At 37.4% G+C, this 24779-nt stretch overlaps 1 protein-coding gene across 2 annotated transcripts; it reads right to left on the bottom strand.

Moving 5' to 3' along the window:
• Window positions 1–237: 237 nt before the first annotated feature.
• On the bottom strand, window positions 238–12214 carry STRIT1 (small transmembrane regulator of ion transport 1). 2 transcript variants are annotated; one of them, XM_070946057.1, is made up of 4 exons: window positions 12153–12214; window positions 1727–1833; window positions 1592–1633; window positions 238–858 (listed from the first exon to the last, which is right to left on the bottom strand). In XM_070946057.1, exons 1-2 carry the CDS (start codon window positions 12163–12165, stop codon window positions 1733–1735), a joined length of 114 nt encoding a protein of 37 aa, XP_070802158.1. In that variant the 5' UTR covers window positions 12166–12214; the 3' UTR covers window positions 238–858; window positions 1592–1633; window positions 1727–1732. The 2 variants fall into 2 exon arrangements, with proteins under 2 accessions (XP_070802158.1, XP_070802157.1); XM_070946056.1 differs by lacking the exon at window positions 238–858 and having other exon boundaries at window positions 1407–1633.
• Between the last annotated feature and the right edge of the window lie 12565 nt (window positions 12215–24779).

Here is a 24779-nt window from a genome sequence, read left to right as displayed (position 1 = left end):
TTCACATTAACTCTCAGTTTAGCTTTTAACAATCCTAGTTAGTTCTGGTTGGCTCTGGGCCCATAACCAATGTTAAGGATATTGTTGTTGTGTTACCAACCAGCAGAGTAAATGCATAAGGAAATGTTGCTGAGAGCAATGAATAAGAGTTATGCAAACTGGTTTATCAAAAGCTTACTTTATAGTAGAAAAACAGTCTCATAGTCTTTAAACAAATTCCAAGTCTTTTCCAGTTAAATCAGTCCAGTAGTTACAGAATCTTCTTACCCAACAAACATTAGTTGGTTAGAATAACAAACTCACTCTGGTTCACAAACCACGATGGTTGCAGATCCATCAAACAATAGCATATCATACTCTGGTAGCATATCATATCAGCTTCATCATCAACAGCAGCATATTATAGCAGCAACTGAACACGTTACAATACCTTGCTTAAATACTCTCACAACCAGTCATTACCTAATTACAGCATGACTCAGTATTAAAGTCACATAATACATTTACAGATTAAAGTTACAGTACACATATATTGCCTGGACAACATAGTTAGGCTCAAACCATATCCTAACAGTGCAGGAGGCTGACTAGGCCATGCCCACCATGGCCACACCCACCCAGCAACCGGACAGAGAACCCCTTACTAAAATTTTTGAAGCCCATACCTGGTCATACTTTCAAACATAATCCTACATTTTAGATAGGCCATTATAGTATATCTGTAACGGTGAGAATAGCCTTGGGAGACAGGTCATAAAGCTGCAGAATACACAATGGTCAGGCAAGCTGAAGCTGAGTCCACAGAAAAAATGAGGGCATGGTAAACAACCCAGAAGAGATCCTCTCTAGTTTATTGGCCTGTAAAGGTGACGGGGGAAGAGATATACTTTCAGACTTTATAAGATTCTGTTACCATAACTTTACAATAAAGTTAGGGCTATATATACACATTTGTTATAAGGCTATGTATGCATTTAGATTTACACAAGTGTGATAATTTTTAAGATTTTCAAGTCAAGGTCTTAGAAATAAAGTAGAAGAGCCACAGCTATAAGGATTAGCCCAATTTGTGAAACATTTATGATTCTGATTATTCTTAAAAATAATTGAGACCAATGAAATATAATCTCAAATTTTATCTTTCATTTCATGAAAGTCAAGTTATTACCATTTTTTTTAAAAAAATATGCTTCTTATAAAACAAAATTAAAATCATATTCAAATATTATTATAGAACTATATAATGTAGAGGAAGCACAAGGCAACAATGACAGCTATGAAGCAATTTAATTAACTGTTTTCTAACTACAAGCAACAAAATATATGAATTTCTACATTTCCGCTCAGCATAGGACAAATAACAATGCTTCTTTCTATAAATATCACAATATAAAATAGTGCCAGGATATCGACCAGTATTGTTCTATTACTAAATGTCTAATGCAATTTTCATTAAAAGTTACATATATGTACAAAACTGATTTGTTTATTTGTTTTCTATTAAAGATCTGGAAGACAAAATGTATAAATTGTATTATGTTTTCATTGTTAAGATTATCAAAATAGTATTTTCTTAAACTAGGAAACAGACCGTCTTCATTAGGCTTCAGACTGGTTTGCAAAGTCTTCTTTCCTATATAACAAAAAAAGTAGTTAATAAATTCTAGTAATGAAACATGCAGTTCGTGATATTTACTATTCTAGATGTAATGTTATCACCACTAACCTTTTTTTAAGAGAAGACATAATAAACCATTAATGCACAGCCTGCAATCCAGCCAATCATGAGAAGAACAGGTACAACATACCTGGAATACGGCAATGGCTCTGGCTCTAAAGAGAAAGAATGAAGATTTTATTTACACGATGGGAAAATATTTTTTTTTTAAATATGATTGACTATAAGCAAAATTTGTAGCTCATTAAGATGAATATTTGGGATGCATTCTTTACTGAATAATGCATATGATATATTCTTTGCAAATGTTACACATAGTAACATTTTAGAAACTGCCGTTTAAATATATTAAATCAGATGTTCAGAATGATATTCTATTTGTATATTGAGGGCAGATATCATGCCAGAAAACATATCCTCCTAGGTCCTTCTAGATGACATTGCTTAAGTGATAGGACTCAAATACTCTGTCTGATCTCACTGGATACATAAAAACAACTGGACACAAACGGTCCATCAAATAACTGAGTCATATATCATGAATAGTTTTACAGGTGATAAACTATAAAGTTTATATCTGGTCCCACGAGGTAGACTAGAACAAAAAATCAACACAGGAAGGCTAAAATTAAATTTACGGAAATTGATTATAGTAACAGAAGAAGAAATTGGATTGTTTTATACCCCTTCTTCCTTCTTGCCATTGAGTAAATTAGGGAGGTGTCCATTTGAGCCACTTCTACATGTCATCTGGATGTTCAGGACTTTAAAAATGTTTTACATTATGTAATCTTGCATATCTTTGTCAAGGCCATCCATATAACAGCACTTTGAAATGCACCTGAGACCAACTAGTAGTCAGTTTAGCTCAGAGAGCAATGGAATCATATTGGCACACTGAGAGATGCTCATCACTTTCTTGGCAACTACATTCTGGATCAATGTCTTGTAGGTTATCTATAAGAAGTATACAAGATCAATGACAGCCTTTAAGGGTAAGCCAGATAGAATCAAAACCAGATTAGCTATTTTATTGAAATGCTAGATTGACAGAAACTTGCAAGTCTGAAAGTAGAATTCTTCCTCACCCCGTCTCCTTTAATGCTTGTAAAACTAAGAAGGGAACTCTCCTGAGCATTTTCACTCATTATCTTGCTGTGGGCTGTGCTGTAACCCAGGGGCCCCCAACCCCTGGGCCAGGGCCCACTACCAGGCCATGGCCTATTCACAACCGGGCCACACGAGTGGCAGGCAGGCACACATGCACATGTGCATAACTCAACTTGCACAAGCAGTGGGCCTGTGCGCGTGCACACACATGCATACCTCAATTTGTGCATGTTGAGCTGAGCGTGCATATACGTGCCAGCCTGCTACTCACGCACCCCAGTTCCCTCTCCCCGCCCAGCCAGGCCACCAAGCTGCAAAGGTTGTGGACCACTATTGTATCTCATCTGACCTGACCATTCCCTTGGCAGTGACTTTTTGCCTATTCTCCCAAAGTTTTTTTTCCACATTCCATTACATAATTATAGCTGCATTAAAAGAAGTGGAAAAGAAGAGTGCATTATCCATCATTCAAACATCATTAGTGCTGAAATTGAAACTGAAAATGATAATTTCTCAACATTTTTAAAAAAATATACAATCAGATGTGTTTGTATAAAATATACAATCAGATATGTTTGTATGATAAGCTCTTTTATTTTTAAGAAACCACAATTGCTTAGGGCAATTCCTTGGCATGGTTTTAAACTAAAGAAGCCATCTGCCCATGACATCCTAATTAAGAATAAAGTAAGCTAGCTCATTTACTACACTTACAGTAATAGATACTTTGTTTGTGTTAATGGTAAAGAGGCACTGAGTCAGTTTTGAATTTATAATTAGAATGTGCAGACTCTAGGATTTGTGTGTGTGTGTGAAAGAGGGAGGGAGGGAGGGAGGGAGGGAGAGAGAGAGAGAGAGAGAGAGAGAGAGAGAGAGAGAGAGAGAAACTAGGTCAGTGGATTAATACTAAATACTGTAGCCTGATATAAATTCTGAGTGGGGCATGAGAGAATGCACCATTAAAATGTACTGGATGTGAAATAATGAACCACATACATATTGTAATATAAGTCTTGAGTGCAATCATTTTGTTTCAGCTGTATAAATCAGGCTAAGACAGAAGACAGACTCTAAAATGGGGGTGTAGCCATTAAAAATTAAATTCATTGTAATTTAATTTAAATGCAAATGTTATCTGTTTCATTTTTCTTATACGTTGCCTTGAATGCTCCCTAGTCAAAAAAGAGTTACACAAATCATACCAATACACACCTAAAGAAATGTAAATCAACTCCAGAGATTCTTGTGTGTGTATATATATATATGTAAGTAGTGGGTTTCAAATCCCAGTGCTACCGGTTCGCTATCGGTAGCACTTGGGGGCATACGCTCGCTTTCCGAGTGTGCGGCACTTCTGTGCATGCACAGAGTGTTTTTGATGACATCTGGGGCAGGTGGGATAGGAAAATAGTATCCCCCATTCCTCTCAGATAAGCTGGGTATCGGCGCTCCCGCATGCGTGAAAGCCAGCAGGGCCGCACATTCCTCGTGGGATGGTTTCGCGTGCCATTTCCGGCAAGCAGGCCAGTACACAGTGACATAAAAGGTTAGCCATCACTAATATAGCCTATAGGCTAATCAATATACACACCAGTGGTGGGTTGCTCCCGGTTCTCCCCAGTTCGAGCGAACCGGTAGCGGCGATGGCAGGAGGCTCTGCCAGTCAGTGGTGCTAGAGGAAAAATGCTCAGTATCCCGATTGCTCCAATGTGGGTTTTCTTAAGGCTCCCCTGTACTATTTAATATCTTCAGGAAGGATGGTCATCCATTGATTTAAGATAAGATGTAAACAATACCTTGACATCAACCAATTGTACATCACTACCATGAGTCAAACTTCGCAAGAGGACTTGCTAAGATTTCCTCCCCCTCACTTTCTGTAGTAAGTGAAGTATAGACAAGTATAAGGCCTTCTCAGCAGTAGCCTCCAGTTTATGGAATTCCCTAAGTATGTGTGGTTTCAACGCTACTGGCTTTTTGCAAACATGTTAAATTTGCTTAATTTAATCATGCCTTTGGCTCCAGCTCACTAGGTTCAGCATGATGTTTTTTGTTTTTGAAAAGGAATTTTATTGCATTTGTTGCTTGTTTTAATTGAATCGTTGCTGTTTTATTATTTGCTGCCCAGAATCTGTTGGGAGAAGGTTGACCTAGAAATATCATTAAATAAAGAAGCAAGCTTTTAACAGCAATCCTCCTGCACATTTAAGTTCTGTCCTACTGTTACAGTGAATTTATAATCTAATGAAACTCAGGGATGTTTTTAGGAACATTTTTTTAAATTTTACTTTATTTTTTATTTTATTAGATTTTTTATACCGCCCCTCTCCCACTGGACTCAGGGTGGTGAACAGCAAGAATAAAAACATCACATACAAAATTTAATTTTAAAAAAAGAATTAAACAAATTTTGGCCCAATAAATTTAAAACACCCCAACTAAAATCAATTAACAATTAAAAATATCTAAAGGGGGGGGGTTAAACCAGCCTGGCTTGATGAAATAAAAAAGGTTTAAGGGCACGGCGAAAAGCACGGAGATCTGGGATCCTACGTATCTCCGGGGGCAGGTCGTTCCAGAGGACAGGTGCTGCCACAGAGAAGGCCCTCCCCCTGTGGGTCACCAGCCAACATTGTCTGGCCGACGACACCCTGAGGAGTCCCTCTCTGTGGGAGCGTACTGGCCGGTGGGAGGCTATCGGTGGCAGAAGGCGGTCCCATAAGTACCCAGGCCCTAAGCCATGGAGCGCTTTAAAGGTGGCAACCAACACCTTGAAGCGCACCCAGAAGACCACTGGGAGCCAGTGCAACTCGTGCAGGAGGGGTGTCACATGGGAGCGCCCCATCGCTCCCATAATCCCCCGCGCGGCTGCATTCTGTACCAGTTGGAGCCTCCGGGTGCTCCTCAAGGGGAGCCCCATGTAGAGAGCATTACAGTAGTCCAGGCGGGAGGTGACGAGTGCCTGAGTGACCGTGCGTAAGGAGTCCCGATCCAGAAAGGGACGCAACTGGCGAATCAGGCGGACCTGATAAAAAGCCCCCCTGGCCACAGCCGTCATATGATCTCACATACCCAGGCCGTAGGAAATCTTAGGTTCTCCCATGGAATAAATTGAATTATTGCCATTTATTCTTATTTTTAATATTCTTACTAGATGCATAAAGTAAATTCTTGCAGAAATAAATAATATAATTTGGCTTTAATAATATTTATTTATTTATTTGTTTATTTATTAGTCATATTTCTATGCCGCCCACTCTCTGAGGACTCTGGGCGGCTTACATCAAAGACAGTATACTAAATAGTATTGCCCCCTAACAATCTGGGTCCTCATTTTACCCACCTCGGAAGAATGGAAGGCTGAATCAACCTTGAGCTGGTGAGATTTGATCCGCTGATCTGCCAAACTAGCAGTCAGCTGAAGTAGCTGCAGTATTGCACTCTAACCACTGTGCCACCTCGGCTCAGTGATTCATGTATGTCTGGAAGTATGTAGAGTCCCTGAGCTAAGTATACAGAAGCCAGCTAAACTAGACAACCTACCCATCATTATGGCATTCATTTATACAAATACCTTAATATTAGTTAATAGAATAAGAAAGAGCTATAAAAAAGAACAAAGCCATCAACATGCTTTTTTAACAAAAAATCAATTTAGTGGAAGTCAGATAATGTCAAAAGGTCAGAGATGTCCTGCAGAGCTTCCCTATATCAGCAGTCAGACAACAGCTGGCTGGGAAAAATGATTCCAGGGGAATTATTACAAGCAAGCAAGCAAGCAAATAGCTGACAGAATTTGAAGAAACATGACTGCTGCTTGCCAAAATGAACATCTAGGGAAGCCCTTCCAAAATTAGCCTTTCTTTCTTTCTTTCTTTCTTTCTTTCTTTCTTTCTTTCTTTCTTTCTTTCTTTCTTTCTTTCTTTCTTTCTTTCTTCTGTCTTTGTGTCTGAATCAATATTCTATTTTTGTATTGTATTAAGAAACATAACAGGTTGGGACACAAAGTTGCCATGGTTGAAAAACACTTATCAAGAGCATTATTCTGAAGGCTCAGTAATACAATAGTATTGGGGGCAGTATACCTCCAAGCAGTGGTGGAATTCAATTTTTTTTACTACTGGTTCTGTGGGCGTGGCTTGGTGGGCATGGCTTGGTGGGTGTGGCATGGTGTGGCATGGTGGGCATGGTGGGTGTGGCTTGGTGGGCGTGGCAGGAGAAGGATACTGCAAAATCCCCATTCCCTCCCCACTCTTGGGCCAGCCAGTGGTGGTATTTGCCGGTTCTCCGAACTACTCAAAATTTCTGCTACCGGTTCTCCAGAACCTGTCAGAACCGGCTAAATTTCACCACTGCCTCCAAGTAGCCGGCTATAGAGGACCCACAATGGGAGAAGGTTCTATCTCAGCTTCCTACTTGCAAAGAAAAAGCTTCTACAAGAAGCAAATGTATTCAACTAAAATGAACCTGGGCTTCATCATGTCAGGTTCTGCCTATAGACCAAATGTTGCCACTAGTGTTGCTATTCTATCTTATTGTCCCACCAGATAAATCTTTGGACTAGATTACATAGATGTCTACACCATTTTGTAATTACGACAAAGCAATGAAATGTATGATGAAACTTCACTGAAGTTTACTGTAATTTTGATAATTGTTTTCATTTCCCAAACCCTCAGCACATTTATGGGGTATTTGGTGCTGGTCCCCATTACTGCTGAATTGACCTGTTGAGAAAAATCTCTTCTCTACCCCGAACTGCTGCAGATCACAAAGCTTCTCACCATCATACCACACAAAGGAGTGAGTCGGTCAGACCAAGAATGAAACCTCAGAAGTCTAGCACTCTACACCAAAATTCCTCTCTGATGATGAAAGGGAGGAATGATTAAATTCTGGCTAGCTTCACACTAACTTTTTCACTTGGGAATGGATGAAGAAGACCTGCAAAACCATGAAGTCAGAATTTATCTCCCAGGATGTGAGGTTTGGAATCCCCCAAAATGTATGAAACAAGAATTTCCTTCAGCAAATAGGAAGTGAGTCAGTGGTGGGTTGCCCCAGGTTCGGACCGATTCTATAGAACCGGTAGTAAAATCAGCAAGAGGCTCCGCCCACTGACCCCAATGTCATCAGGAAGCTTCTGTGCATGCACAGAAGCGAGAGAGAGTGAAGCAAGCACACGCACTTGGCCCCGTTGCGAACCGGTATTAAAGGTAAGTAGAACCCACCCCTGAAGTGAGTCATATTGCATCCCATCACCTGCCAAGAAAAATCAAACAAAAAACAGTTTTGAAATAGTTTCAGCCATGTTGTAGCAGACTGGAAATAAACCAGCTTAATTGATGCTGTGGGAACAGAAGCTTGCTCAAAATGCCAATGGGGAGACTCTCTAAAGAACAAAACTTAAGTATTCTACAGTGCCACTTTCAAAAACAAACAAAACAAACCCAAGTGCTATTTTTGAAGCCATTGTCCTACATTCTATTTAACTAAGTGTGTAGCCCTCAGAAAATAATCTCTCAACATGAGTTAAGCATAACAGTGTGAATTTCCAGTGGTCAGGAAAAGCATGCTATATTAATAACCATGATGGACTGCTGAATGATTTTCCTGACTGCTATCTCTACTTCAGTATCAGAAACATTGTGATATTTTTTTTAATTTTTTTTATTTTTAATTTGATTTATATGCCGCCCTTCTCCGAAGACTCAGGGCGGCTTACAATGTGCTCAGCAATAGCCTTCATCCTTTTGTATATTTATACAAAGTCAGCTTATTGCCCCCACAAACTGGGTCCTCATTTCACCTACCTTAGAAAGGATGGAAGGCTGAGTCAACCTTGAGCCTTGGCGAGATATACCATTTACCTAATAAAATCCAAGGCGAAATTAAAACTGGTTCACTACAATTTATTCAAACTTGCCTTTTGAGTATAGATCTGCATAAGTCCTTGGTGGAGGTCACTATACCCATGGTGCCAAAATCTAAATTCCCAGTAGAAAGAAAATGAAATAGAGAAGATTCCCTTTGCTACCTAGTAGTGACCCAGATTTTGGCACTGGCACAAATCCTTTATCCATAGCAGCCTCCCCACAAAAGGTAACCTCTACCGTTTTTTTACTGCTATGTATCAAAAATGTTGTTTTCTGGTTTGTGCCAGCTCAGTGCAATGTTCACCTGTTCTGTCCATTTTATTTTGGGAGAGGGATCCACCAATCAGCAGCCATGGTAAATAATCATATGCTCCAGACCCCACATCAAACCAACCAATGAACAAAGCAGAGGAAGATGTTGAAGTCCAAAAAGGATTTCTTAGGATGGGTTCATTTCTGTCCAGTTTCAAGGGAGTCCAGCAGGTATAAGATCTCAGCGAATCGTTTGTTTACTTTCCATGTGATCTTCAGATTATCCATGCAGGGCCAGAGCAAACAGTACTCTATTGAGAGTCTATCAGTTAACCAGAATTTATATTTCTTAACTTTTCTATTTCTAACATCTGTTTTTCTGCCAGTGCATTCTTTAATGTATGCTTGTATCTGTCTCTCTCTCTCTTAAAACTGATCCCATTCATTTCTGTCTTGAAACTTCTTGTAAAAAGATTGCACGGCTCCATCTGCCTCATCTTTTTTTAGAGTGAAATATACTGTCCATGAGCTTGTCAATTGAAATGTCGGCAGTTCAGCGGTTCGAATCCCTAGTGCCGCGTAACGGGGTGAATTCCCATTACTTGTCCCAGCTTCTGCCAACCTAGCAGTTCGAAAGCATGTAAAAAATGCAAGTAGAAAAATAGGGACCACCTTTGGTGGGAAGGTAACAGCGTTCCGTGCGCCTTTGGCATTTAGTCATGCCGGCCACATGACCATGGAAACGTCTTCGGACAGCGCTAGTTCTTCAGCTTTGAAATGGAGATGAGCACCGCCCCCTAGAGTCGGGAATGACTAGCACATATGTGCGAGGGGGACCTTTACCTTTTACCTTTATGCTAGCCACAAAATTCAATGTAGGAGTTTCAGCAAGGTACAATCTACTCTGACAATGAATTGTTCAGTGTATTCTGACCCTTGTATTGGAAATTGCCCCATGGAAACAACAGAAAACAAATAAATGTTTTTGACTTGGATTTCAAGGTGCTCTGCTAGTACAGAATATTTTCTACTCATAAAAGGACTGTATTTCACAAACAAGCTGGTCTGGACATAGATATTGTTTTTCTGATTAAGAGTTGCCTAAGGTTTTTCTCTAAAACTGAAATGCTATAACTTAGTTACTTTATCCATCTTTTTTTTTTTTACTGTTGAAGAACATATATTGCATTGTTTTTCACTCAACAGTTCTATTGCAGCTCCTTCTTCCATTCCTAGTTCTTGGGATTCAAGTTTATGACAATATTGTTTGATCTGTTGAATTTCCAGTATAACTTTAACATACCTATTTACGCACATGCATAGCATGCCCACAAACATTACAGTTTCTCTCTGCAGACTCAGTTTCATCTGATGCTGAAAATATCCTCATATGTATTTTATAATTCTAAATTTGGAAAAAAAAAAAAAAAAACCCTGCCGTCCAGAAATTGCCATCAAGGTGTTTGGCAAAATCAAAACATCATGGTAGAAAAATTCCATTGAGAGCAATCATCCCCCCAAAAAATAGCTCCTTGAAAATGCATCAGAATTATAGAGGAAAAAAAAACACCTTTGTTTTTCCAAAACTTTTGAAGGCATTTTTGGCATTTGATCCAGTCTTGCACAATCTGATTTACAACTTTAATATTAATGGATGATATTAATATTAATGGTTTTGCCTAAAAGTGCAAAAAATTTATCTTAACAATCCAAATTCCATTGCTGGATGATATGGTTATATATTTACCGACCAAAATAAGATTTTCCACCAAAGGAAAAAAGGAAGGGAGGGAGGAGCAAAAATGTCTTCACATTAAGACAGTTATTTTACATCATATATGGATTTTTCATAATTACAGTTTCATATATAGTATTTTCTTTTTTCTTTTAAAATATCCATAATTCAGTCAGTCATAATACAATTCATAATGATTATAGCCGTCTGAATTAAAGTTAATAGTGACTACCAGTATTTTCAAACACTGAGGCTATTTCTTCTTTAATTAAACAGGGGAGTAACATAGATCTTGTCAGTAATGTTAATTAGCTACAAACCACAAACAATTTATGTAATGAAATAAATGAAAATAAACATCAACGGCAGCATATTTTTGCCATTCTCCTTCACAAATGCTTTCAGTAATGCAACAAGTTATTACCACTGGCACGAATGTATTTGGATCTCATGATTCATGTCCACAGAAGCTTTTCTGCAGCCCAAATGACATTCATCCGCCATTTTTTTCAAATTTGGTGAAACGTCTGCATTTGATTCTGGGTTGGCCCAAGTTCTTTTGCTCTTTGAAACAGAAGCCAAGATACATGCCTTTTTTTCTGTGCACAAAATGAATCACTTTCAACTCTAGGGAAAAAATAATTAAAAATGGCTCCAAAATTTGGATAGTGTTGTATGATTGTCTGAATTTTCTTCTTCCCCTCATTCTGCTTAGAACTACATATGCTGTAAACAAGTACCTTTAAGTCTACAGAGAGCTCTCTACTGCACAAACAAACCCAAATAAACAAAACACCCTCTACATTTCTGAAGCGAAATAATTGTGTTGCCGTCTACTTTCAGGAGTTTTCTCATTTTAGCACATTTGAATATTTTTATATTTAGAAATCAAATATTACAAATATTTCCCCCAATGCTCATACAAATGAAATGTATTTTTGCTATGGTGAGGGAAGTGTGCAAAAACAATTTGCTAATACTCACAGAGATAACCCTCAAATTGACTTCTTCGCTGTTGACAATGGAAAAGCTATTGCTATTATTAAACACTAAACAAAATTGTCACAAGTAAATAACATTTATTTGATTCTGAAAAATCTATGCATTGGGCGTCCTGAGCTTTATTTTAAAATCTTACCTTGTTTCAATAATCTAGTTATGGTTTGAAATGCAATGTTAATTTAATAATTAGCAATCATTATACAGCAAGTAACTGCTATGCTCAGGCTTGAAGTATTTTTCTTGAAAGTATCAGAGATCTCACCTTTAAACACCTTCCCCAAAATGCCCATAAAATTACAAAACCATTAAAGTAAGAGTAAAGGTAAGAGTGATAATATCATCCACTGTATAAGGGAAACATCTTAAGTTTGAAGCAGACAGATTAAAAACCCATATTTGATGAATGAAACCAACAGAAACTCCCAGACTAAGTGCATAGCTATTTGTACTATATAGTTACATGAATAACATTTCAAAAATAACTCAGTTTGTATAATACCTGTTCTGGCCATTGTTCTCTTGTGAGTTTAAACAGACTTGATATAATCCTCTGAGGCTGTTGTTGTAACTCTGAGCTTTCAGGCGGCTTTAAATAGAGCAATATTTGGAATGCCCTGCACCTGTTTCTCTTTGGATTGCCAGCATTTCACGTAACTTTATTCAAGAGTCAGAAAAGATAGTGTTTATTTATTTATTTATTTATTTATTAGTTTGATTTATATGCCGCCCTTCTCCGGAGACTCAGGGCGGCTTACAATGCATTAAGCAATAGCCTTGATACTTTTTTGTATATACCTGCTTAGTAGGGCTTTTTGGCTCCCCCTAAGCGGTGTTCTCTTTTATACAAAGTCAGCTTACTGCCCCCACAAACTGGGTCCTCATTGTGTTGAGGAAGTTGCTCTTTAAATTCATTATGCCTGTTCCGAATATGGAACAAACCATTAAAAATACAAACCAGTGATGTGTTGGCCTATTAATGGTCTCAGTTATATCACTGGCAATTTTCAGGAAGCCAATATTTCCACATAGAGCTTGACTGACATGCTAGAATTAGGTGTGTATAGTTGCAGATATTATATTTGACTTTTGGGTTTGAGTATAGTTTGGAAATCCCACATGAGGAAATTATTTTAAACTTTAATCCTACATCTTTCTTGTGTAATGTATTCAAGCTACCATCTTTTTTTCAGACCAGCTCTTCCTAATCTTTAATCATAGCAAGCAGGCATCAGTTGACCCCAAAATGTCTGTTGTTAAGCGAGACATTTGTTAAGTGAGTTTTGCCTCATTTTATGACTTTCGTTGCCACAGTTGTTAAGTGAATCACTGCAGTTGTTAAGGTAGTAACAAGATTGTTAAGGGAATCTGGCTTCTCCGTTGACTTTGCAATGGAGAAGCCAGTTGCAAAGTCGCAAAAGGTCATCACATGACCCCAGGACACTGCAACTGTCATACGAACCGATTGCCAAGCATCTGAATTTTGATCTTGTGACCATGGGAATGCTGCAACGATTGTGTGAAAAATGGTCATAAATCAGTTTTCTCAGTGCCCTTGTAACTTTAAACAGTCACTAAATGAATTGTTGTAAACGGAGGACTACCAGTATATGAATTTTTGCTTTGCTGAGATTTGCTGACTTAAAGAAAATAGTTGAAGCCTAGGGATGAGAATTTTATTTGAGTCTGAGCTTTTTCTTTTGCTGAAAGCCTATGATTTCCCAAGAGTTTCCTTTCTATCTTGAGGAAGGAGAATTGGTTTTTCCACTGCATTCTCATTTTCTTCCTGATTTCTTTTGGTAGTAGTTTTGACCTTCTTTACTGCTTCAAAGAAGCTGTTCTTTGGGACGCCATCTCTTATCACCTTGCCCTTGCTCCCTGGCTCACCACCTTTTGAGTTATTCCTGGGATAAATTCCCTAAAGCTATCTGCTTTGAGATTTAATTCAGATTTAGAAATGGGGGAAATCAATGCGTAGCCAAAGTTATTTATTTATTTATTTATTGGTTCAATTTATATGCTGCCCTTTTCCGGAGACTCAGGGCGGCTTACAATGCGTTAAGCAATAGCCTTCATACTTTTGTATATACCTGCTTAGTAGGGCTTTCGCCCCGCCCCCCAAGCGGTGTTCTTTTTTACACAAAGTCAGCTTATTGCCCCCACAAACCGGGTCTTCATTTTACCTACCTCAAAAGAATGGAAGGCTGAGTCAACTTTGAGCCTGGTGAGATTTGAACTTGCAGTAATTGCAGGCAGCTGGTGTTACTTAACAGTGCTTTAGTCTGCTGCACCACCAAGGCTCTATTCCTATTGAAGGTAAAGTGAAGAATCATACTCCTCACCCCATGAGAATTTCACTGATTTTTTTTCTCCTTTTAAAAATAATTTGAAGGCAATTTCATTCTTGTCATGTGGAATGAGAAGGCTCAAAAATGCAATTTTTTTCCCCGCTGCAAATGACTATTCCTCGGGAAAAAAAGATTAAAAAGCAAATGGAAATGAATGTCTTCATGAAAATGGCATGAAACAGATTAAATAATAGTTGAGGCTGATTTCATTCAGGAGATGTACAAAATTTTTCCTTATGTGACATCAGCTTTCTCCTACTAAACATCCATCTGATGCCACCTGGTGTCTTATAATATGTCAAGAGATTATGATGAAGCAAATTGAATTTGATGCTGGTGAGAATAAGTCACTGGGTCATTATATAATGATACATGGCCCTGTTCCTTTTCCTAAACAGAAATAGTGATTTAAAAATTTACTGGTGGAAGCACTTTTTTTTTTGCCGGAAAACTGTTGCCTGATCAATCCTATGTCTTGTACTTCTGCTAATTATATATCACAAATGCCTGATCTACTGGAAATAATTTCCATCACGACCAATGCATTCCTAACCTAACAAGACATGTTGACCTTTGCAAATTGGTTCCTTTCCAGTCCTTGTTGTTTTGGACAAGGGCATGGCAACAATTGCCCCTGCAGAAGTTTGTACAAGAAACTATTAGATGAAAGCTAATTTTTTTTTCTAAAGGCAGCAAAACTAGACTTGAAATGTACAGTTTTAAAGGACATAATGAAAGGACATTTTAGGACCAGGATGAAAATTAAGCAGACTTTAACTTACAACAATGCTTGAAGCTGCCTTCTGATACAGAGGACTGGGCAGCAAGAATTGCTTTCATAACCGCTTGAGCATATGTTGGGTGAGAGGTTAAGCCTCTTATGTTGGCTCCAATCCCTAAGCCAGAAAAAGCCTATACTTGGAAAATTATGGCAGGAATGTATAATAAATTACATACTTCAGATAAAAACATAGTGATGCTGAAGTAAAATACAGTTTCAAATTCATGAAATAAAATCACATGTTTTGACCCATTCAGATATAGCGCTGATTTGTGGTTTGAAAAATCCATGATTTACTTATTATATTTTAAGCAAATTGCAGTTGGTTTACGTAAACTTGGAGTGATGAAAATTCAGGCCCTATACATGTACAGTAAGTTCAAAAATTAATTATCAATGACTTTTTTAAAAAAACATGCGGCACATGACCAGATGGGCTGAAAGATTAGCAGGATTGAACTCTTCCCTCACTTTCAAATCCTTCTCCTTTTGTAACAACTTTTGTAACCAATTCTCGAATAAAGCTCGTCTGCCTGGAATCCACACTGTATATCAGACGTTAATACAATTGAGCAAGTCCAGAAGTATTTCATGAGAAGAGTACTCCACTACTCTACTCACAATAGAATACCTTATGTCACCAGGCTTGAAATTTTGGGCTTGGACAACCTGGAACTATGCCACCTATGGTCTGACCTAAGTATAGTACACAAAATTGTCTGCTACAACGTCCTACCTGTCAACAACTACTCCAGCTTTGACCACACTAATACATGGGCAAATAATCAATACAAACTCAAGGTAAACAGCTCTAAACTCGATTGTAGAAAATACGACTTCAGCAACAGAGTGGTCAATGCCTGGAATGCTCTACTCAACTCCGTTGTTACATCCTCAAACCAGAGATGGTATTCAACAGGTTCTGACCAGTTCTGGAGAACCGATAGCAGAAATTTTGAGTAGTTCGGAGAACCAGTAAATACCACCTCTGACTGACTGCCCCCATTCTGTCTTCTGAGTCCCAGTTGATCAGGAGGGAATGGAGATTTTACAGTATCCTTCCCCTTGAGTGGGGTGGGAATGGAGATTTTACAGTATCCTTCCCCTGCCATGCCCACCAAGTTACGCCTACAGAACCGGTAGTAAAAGTTTTTGAATCCCACCACTGCCTCAAACCCCCATAGTTTTAACCATAAACTGTCTACCATGGACCTCACCCCATTCCTAAGAGGTCCGAATGGGGGCATGCATAAGTGCTCCAGCGTGCCTACCATCCCTATCCCACTGTTACCATTTATTTGTGCTCATGTCCATGTTTATACTTATACCTGTTATCTCATACATGCTTGACAAATAAACAAACAAACAAACAAACAAATAAACATTTACCTGCCCTTACAATTTACTAGAATTGTTATTCATTGTCTGTCTCTGTGTAAGCAAACAGAGATACTGTTTTAATAAATTTATTTTTATAGGTCAGAAAATATGGGTAGCAGAAAGTCTATCCTTACAAGACCTTTATCTTATGGACTTCCCTCCCACTTTCTGTCCCAAAGTTTCAAGATTTATCTTGTTTGAATGAAATGAAGCAACTATTTTGAAGATATTGATCAGGAGACTATTTACCTCCAATATGTAAATGAAGTAGGAGACGCGGTCGTTCAGTGGCTAAGACGCTGAGCTTGTCGACAGAAAGTTCGGCAGTTCAGCAGTTCGAATCCCTAGTGCCGCATAACAGGATGAGATCCCATTACTTGTCCCAGGTTCTGCCAACCTAGCAGTTTGAAAGCACGTAAAAAATGCAAGTAGAAAAATAGGGACCACCTTTGGTGGGAAGATAACAGCATTCCGTGCGCCTTTGGCATTTAGTCATGCTGGTCACATGACCATGGAGTCGCCTTCGGACAGCGCTGGCTCTTTGGCTTTGAAATGGAGATGAGCACCATCCCCTAGAGTTGGGAAATGTGCAAGGGGAATCTTTACCTTTATGTAAATGAAGTATTAATCATTCAGGCCAAATGTTTCTTTAAAAGTTTCATTTTGGGGAGAACCCCCCTGCTTCTGTAGGACAAGTGTTGGGTCATTTCAATGACTCTCTGACTCTCTCCCTGACCAAAATTTTGACTGAGGAAATTACTTGGCTGATTGAGTAATGAAACATCTCAGTTTTCATAAACTTTGGTCCAGTTGCCGTGATTTAACCTTTTTCTAAGATATTTACCTCCAATTTTGGGGGGGATTTTAATTAATGGGGAAAGAAAATGTGGAGGTCTCTCATGGATGCATAGAGGAAAGATAGCAGGTATAGGCATATGTGCAGGGAAAAGAGACTGGATTCTTAATGGGACTTGAATGCAATTTTACCTCCTCTGTGTATTATAAAGATGCCACAATGCTTTGCTTTCTAAAAAGAGCTAGTCTTTGATGCCTGACAAGCAGAGCGATATCTGGTTTATCCTGACATCTCTGAAATGGGACATTATGCAATCTCATTGAAACCATTTCAATCCTGTCTGTTACTAAAATTGAAAGCCAATTGATTTTTCAATAAAACTGTGATCAAGATATCTAGTGAATGTATTTGGGAGACATGTATCTATTAGAAAAATAATGAGGACTGAAGTTTGGAGATATAATAAATTGCAAATGTTTATAAGAAACAGGTGTGGTTATGACATTATTATTTTATCCAGTAAGATATTTGATATTCAGCTTCAATTTCCCCAAATGCTCAAGAACTGTGAAGTGTTTTGCTCAACCAATCTGATCTGGACTAGCAAAGGTATTAACTAATCAATTGCCCTGCTAGAGATTTAATGACAAGTCATGTCACATTTGGTTCCTTATTGATATATCTGAACTCCCTGGAAGGTAAAGGCCATCACAAATTAATAGCATATTAGTCATTGTATTTATTAAAAACTAAACTTTTCGGTCCTGCTTTCCCCTCCAAGTAGTTTGCAATTTGTTGGCTGAATAAAAAAGAGATGCAGAAATTATTTTCAGCCTATTTCTCATTTATACATTATTTTCCCCATTTATTTTAGTGAGGAAATGACTCAACTCTGGATTCCATTTCAGGAAGTGATATGTATTAAAAATTTTAAAGATGAAAATATATCTAAACTGTGAGCATTTGCGTATAACAATTAAAATTAGGCAAAATCTTAGCATGAAGAAGTTCATGCTTTCAAACCAGTCTAAACCCAGAATTTCAAACTATTTATTTACTTATTTGAACAATTTCTAAGGCTACCAATTAGAGGACACTACAGTGTCCTCTAAATCGGGGTAGGTGGATCAATTTCTCTCCCTTAGTTGATTGGAGTATTGTGAAGATTAAGAATCACTAATATTGATTCATAGCACAGATACAATCAGAAGTAAATCCTATCCGATATTCAGTTTTAGGTTCATGAACAGTGTCTCCTGGTTATGTACCAGAACAAGAAAACATAAAAATATATTTATATTGGGCTTTTAAGTTTTAATCCCACACTCACACTTTGCCCAATGCCAGGTTCTTGTTTCTGTTGACCTTCTTTAGTTGTTTAAATCTAGTCTTTTTCCTAGAACATAGTGAGTCAAAACTGCTAGATATTGAACCTCATATAGTCAACAATTACCAGCAGTCTGACTAGAGTTTTAAGAAGAGGCATATTGAGATCTTCCTGGAGGTGCTATGGACTGAATTCACCACGTCTTAAATATTTGTGTTCTATCTCTGGGCTATAGATTATCCACTCTCTTCAGACAGAGGCAAAGATAGATGATAATTTTATTTGGCTCATTTTAAATGAGAACGTGCCTTAGCAATGTTTTGCAATTATCTTTTAAGAAAGTTATAATTTCATATATTCAAAAATACAAAACAGACTAATCATGCAATGCAGGATTTGATTCCATAATTCATGAAAGTCTGTGTTTGAATCCGTGTATTCTCAAGCATGATTCTTGTGGGAAATAAGTTTACTCCACAGGATATTCATTGTAAACAACTACACAGCTTCTGTAGGTTCAATATTTCAGAGAAGAAACAGAGAAAACTATTGTATATGCCTAGAGTAGAAGAATGGAGTGGCATAGAATATGTTTTGAATAATTCTTTTAATTTTTAGAACTTTGCAGAAACATATTAAGATTAAACCATTTTAAGATTACCTATATTTGTTCATTTGCTTGCCTATTTCTAGCAATTTCTATTTATATGCCATTCCATTGAAATCAGCTCTGAATAGTGCATAAACACAAGCAAAAAATAAAAACAAACCACAAGATCACCGTTCCCCCAGAGGCAGGTCCAAAGATAGTATCTCCCAAATGTTTTCTTCCAGAAGCATATTTTCACAAGTGCCCAAAAATTCATCAGTGATATGGCAGTCTGTATGTATAGGGCTAAGCTATTTTGGGGGGAGATACAGCAATGGAGGAGAGCCAAAGATGCTTTTTCAAGAGGCAACTGGACTTTCTGGTTTTTCTTTGAAGACGTTTCACGTCTCATCCAAGAAGCTTCTTCAGCTCAGAGCTAAGAAGCTTCTTGGATGAAAAGTGAAACATCTTCAAAGAAAAACCAGAAAGTCCAGTTGCCTCTTGAAAAAGCACATTTGGGACAACCATGACTTAGGTGGCTGAAAATCTCCATAGACAATGGAGAAGGAACTATTCAGAAATGGAAATACTTGAGATACCAACATATTGAACTTATTTGGGGATCGGATTCCCAGCAACATTCTCGTTATTATTTTATTTCATTCATTTCAGAATAAGATGTCTAGATCCTGAGCCATGTAAAAATTTAAAGGTAACCAGCAGTTTGAATTGCACCCAGAAACTAAGAAGTCAACAGTTTCAAGAATAGAGGTATTACATGAGCAAATACACTCAGCTATTGAGGAGTAGATACACTCCTCAATAGCTGGGCAACTGCATCCTGAACCAGTTTCAGCTTGTACATGGTCTTGAAGATGTACATGGTCTTGAATTAAGATGATAGCCATAGATGACAAGGGGATAAGTGACCATGCACAATGTCTCTTGATTCAGGCTGGAACTGGCACATTCAGGTTGGAACTGGCACACAAAATGTAAATGCTCTTTTGCCACAGTTTTTACCTGTTGCTCAAATAGGAGCTGTGGGAGAACCTCTATATTGTGAATTTTCCAGAACTATAGATGCACTGTCTTCAGACTTAAAAGCCATTTTATTTTGTTAGGATTAGTCTACACATTTCCTTTCCATCCAGATCCTAACCACCAGGTTCGGGCCAAGTCAAGTTCACCCCTTTATCTCCTGCCCAGTTCATTTGAGCTGGTATCATCAATTAAACCACACCCCATGCTGATAAATGACATCATCATGACAAATGAAGTCATTTGCTGTCAAAGACCTCATTCAGTAATTTCATGTAAATATTAAATAGTAAAGGGGAAAGGGCTGAGCCATACATTATATCATAACAAAGCCATCAAATGCCCAATATCATTCTTCCATCACTGCCACCATCAGGTACTGGTTGTTCAAGAAGAGAATCACAAAATTATCCTTCCCCATAAAAAAATAAATAAAAAAAACCCTTGCAATCAGTCCAGAAGGATATAAAGATTGATAGTGTAAAAGGCTGATAACAAGCCAATCAAAAAGTAGTAAACTCCGAACCTAGCATGTAAAGAAACATATCAAACATATCTGTAGAATAATACTTTAGCAAAAAAAAATGTTTATTCTTGTGCTAGCATATAGTTATGCATAAGCATCCATGTGAGATTACACAACCTGGATTTCAGCTGGATAGAAAGAAATGTAAGTCCTGAAAAGTATAAAGTCCAGAAATGCAAGAATACAAATTTACAATCACATGTTCAGATTCTGTAATGGATTATGCGAATGACTTTGGGGGAAAGAAAGGAAGAGATTCTGCAATCTCTTGCAATCAGACAAAAAGCACAGGAACTCCAAGTGGCTTAACAGTCAGAAAAAGTTACTTAGGAAGGACCTGCCCCAATGGATCAAACAATTAAAAATGGTGGTAGGAACTTTGTACTTTCAGACCTGCAAAATTCTTTTAAAGTAGTCCTCTAATAAAGTATCATTAGTTCATCTAGTTGTATTTCCTGTTCGGCTTTCCCAGGAGGGCTGACAGATTCCTTGAATTTGGCCAATTTGGAAGACACACCAAAACTATCAGTGTTGCTGAAGCAGACTTGTAGAGTGTATTACAGAAATGAGATAAGGCTGTAAATTATATATGGCCACCAATAACCAGATCTGTATACTCCAGATATGGTTGTAGGATATCCATAATAGAATAAGCTAAAATGGTTTTTAACTTATAATTTATATTGCATATGTTTATTAAAAGTCACCCCCTCAATTTTATTTCTATAAATTTAAATTTATTTCCATGCATTTCAAAACTGATCTGGTTCAGGATTTCCTTGGCCTCTTTAGGACACTTCAGAAAAAAGGAAACAACCTCCAATAATCTGTAGGGTTTGCCTTAGGTCAAGCTCAAGAAGAGTTCTCAAGATTGAGGATAATTTCTCCAAAAGGGAGCATTGTACCATGGAAAGTCTTTTAACTATTCTTCCAAATGAATACCACTCAAGATCATCATCCAGGCATGTAAACACTTTCAGTATCACATCACCTAAAATTGAGCCTAAAGAAAGCAGAGAGAAAATTATATAGTTTCTTGAAGAATAAAATTGGCAGTTTCTACCTATCTTATTCAGGTCTTGAAACCCAAAGACATGGAATGAATCTGTTTTACTTTTACAGTTAGATATCAGTCATTTACCGACCCGTAAGAGGCCTGGCTCCATTGGCAGAAAATCTGATTAACTGGATACAATAGCCATGCACGTGGCCCCACTTGTTGGTGCAACTGATCACAAAATAAATGTATCTGGGTATATCTGCCTTGTTCTCGGTGTCCAAAACTTTCCTAACCATTTTCATTTGATGGATCTTATTCTCTTGGCTCCAGGGGGCCTGCAAGATCTCAAAAGGGCCTGGTGGCTCAGCAGACTAATAGAATTGTGATTAACACCAGCTGTCTGCAATTACTGTAAGTTCGAATCTCACCAGGCTCAAGGTTGACTCAGCCTTCCATCCTTTCTAAGGTAGGTAAATTGAGGACCCAGTTTGTGGGGGCAATAAGCTGACTTTGTATAAATATACAAAAGTATGAAGGCTATTGCTTAACGCATTGTAAGCCGCCCTGAGTCTCCGGAAAAGGGCGGCATATAAATCAAATTAAAAAAAAAAAGTCATGTCATTTCCAACCAGGGTATTTATTACACCTCAGAAAGAAGACTTATTCTCGGTGTCCAACACTTTTCCATTCAATGGATCTTCTGTTCTGGACTCCAAGGGGCCTGCAAGGTCTCAAAAGCCATGTCATTGCCAATCTCATACAGAAAATAAGTACAATTAGTACTTGAGCAACTGTTAATGGATCAGAGCACTCCTGTTGCATTTTCAGTTTCTTAAAATCAAAGTTGTATCTACCCTAAATTTTTGTTGACAGAGAGATGAAATTGTGATAAGAGTATGTGTAATTAGTTTTTCAGGCTGAATATCAACACCTGGGTCAATGTGTAAAAACAAACTTTGTAATTATTGCTAAACAGCAGTTCATTCATGAAATAAAGGATCTGAAAGTGACTTAAAACAAAAATGAATAAAATAGATATCCGCCACTATTGCAGTGATAAAACTGTATTAGACATTTGGTATTAACTGTAATATTTCAGGTTATCATTTATTAGAACAAACCGTTGAGTGGGATTGTATATTCTACTTTATTTATTTGCTAATTTGAATCTAAACCAATTACAAACCCATGAGTGAGTGATCTCTTGGAGCCTAAAAAATGTACATAATATTTGGGAGTAATATGAGGATCACATTGGTTGGGCCAGTCATGAGGAAAGTTTTCCTGGTTTTTAAAGAGTTTTGAGGACTTTTATTGCTCATTAAAGTTATGGTAAACCTATTTTAGGGCTTATGCTAAAATTTTCATGAATGTGCTTCATTAGCATGCAATAAAACAACACTATCAATTTTCAGCAATGAAGATCAGTGGAGGCAGGGCCCCCCACAAAGGTCTACACAATGTGTGTCCCACTCTCTCAGGAACTACAGGGGCTTCATGAAAGGAATGTTTATATATATTTTCACACCTTTCACTTTTTGTACTTAGCAAAAGTGTTTTATGGGATTAGACATCTGGAAAGCAGCAGCATTTAAAATGAGTCAGTGCTAAAAATAATATGACAAAGAGAAGGTGTCTATGCCCCAGAGAGGGAAAGTAAGAGCCCAAGAAATATTATGAAATGTTTCTTGAGAAATGCTAGGTTTGTATGCAGCTCCACCCTGTGGCAAATATATGAATAATATGTGGCAGAGTTTCGTGCATCTTTTTCAGGCCTTCATCTAAAGTTAATTCAAGCTAGGCGTTGCATCTTGCTGGACTAGAAACAATAGCATGGAGGATCTCCTGACCCAGGTAGCCATTGTTTAAGGACATGAATTTTGAGGGAGAATTTCTTTTACCCCTCAAGTTCAGAGAAACCATTCAACTATTTCCTGATGACAAATTTCAATAAATACTTTTAAAGAGACAACTCTTGATGTCAAGCCCCGTTGACTTTGAGTTTGTAAGAACTGAACCACAGTTCTGAAAGGCACTATAGCTGAGAGGACCCAATCTATGACATTGAACCTGCTTGATTTACAAAATAAACTACAGTCAAGTTTGTTATGTTAGAACAGAATAACTATTCTGTTCTGTCAACTCAAGCACAATTTTTTAAAAATTGAAGAGATAGACTGAGATCATTAACGATCCCTTAATGATACCATTATTTTTTAATTTAAAATCTTTTTAAATTTAATTTAAAGGGGTGGTGATGGGGCGGGGAAATAATCTGTAAACATTTTTTAATGTTCTTCCACCAACCTAAAACTAGTCTCCAGCTCCAAATACATCTGAAAACAAAACAATTATATATAATATAATTGTATAAGCACCAGTTCAGCCTAGTTGATGCCTTCAAGGATTTCAAAAGTGCTGACTCTGGAATCACTTCATTTTCTAGAAAAATATATGAAGACATAATTACTATGAGTTTGAGGCCATAATGATTTGCTGAATAGCTACTGATGCTATTTTCTTATTATGACAGTGCATATTGTACTTGAATTAAAGTTTGTTCACACTCCAATATTCAAATAAATATCCTTTATTTAAAAAAAAAAGTACAGCATCCAAATTGTTATGGAAGATTACAAAAGATTCTGTTAAATTATTTATTTATTTATTTATTTATTTATTTATTTATTTATTTATTTATTTATTTTATTCGGCTTATATGCCGCCCTATCTCACAATGGACTCAGGGCGGCTCACAACAATAAAACACAAGCCACAATAAAAATAAAGACTAAAATCTAAAAATTTTAAAATTAACCCATTAAAACCCTTAGAACCCCATCATCAGACCAGGTCAAGGGATTTGAAAAGCCAAGTTTTTATAATTTTATAATATTTTATAATTTTTATAATTTAAATTATTGTTCCCTATCTCTCAGCAATTTTAATCAAGAAAACCAAGTTGGACAGAAAGGTATCAAATTAAATAGATGAAAGAAACCTCATTTCATTGTCTGGGTTGTTTGTTTGTTTGTTTGTTTGTTTGCCAGGAGGAAGACAAATCTTGCATCATTAATGTGCCAGATCACATGCCTTATTTTTGCCTTATTTTTGAGAAACACATAAAATATAGATAATTTTAAAACAGAAGGTTCCTTATCCTGGGAAGGCTTGAAAAAGATCATACTGTTTCCCGGATATCTTTATGCTTTTTGAAATGGATACTGTAAGATTTCCTGAGTAAGATAATTCATCCCACAGTAAAGTCTTCAATTTAGATTTCAATTTAGAACAATAATTCCATTCTTATATACATACTTTTAAAAAAGAGATAAAACTAA

Source organism: Pituophis catenifer, unplaced genomic scaffold (genome assembly GCF_029215685.1).
Source record: "Pituophis catenifer annectens isolate HBS135680 unplaced genomic scaffold, rPitCat1.0.hap2 SCAF_6, whole genome shotgun sequence".
Taxonomy (NCBI): domain Eukaryota; kingdom Metazoa; phylum Chordata; class Lepidosauria; order Squamata; family Colubridae; genus Pituophis; species Pituophis catenifer.
Note: the sequence above shows the minus strand (reverse complement) of the source record. Positions and strands in the feature narration are given on the sequence as shown.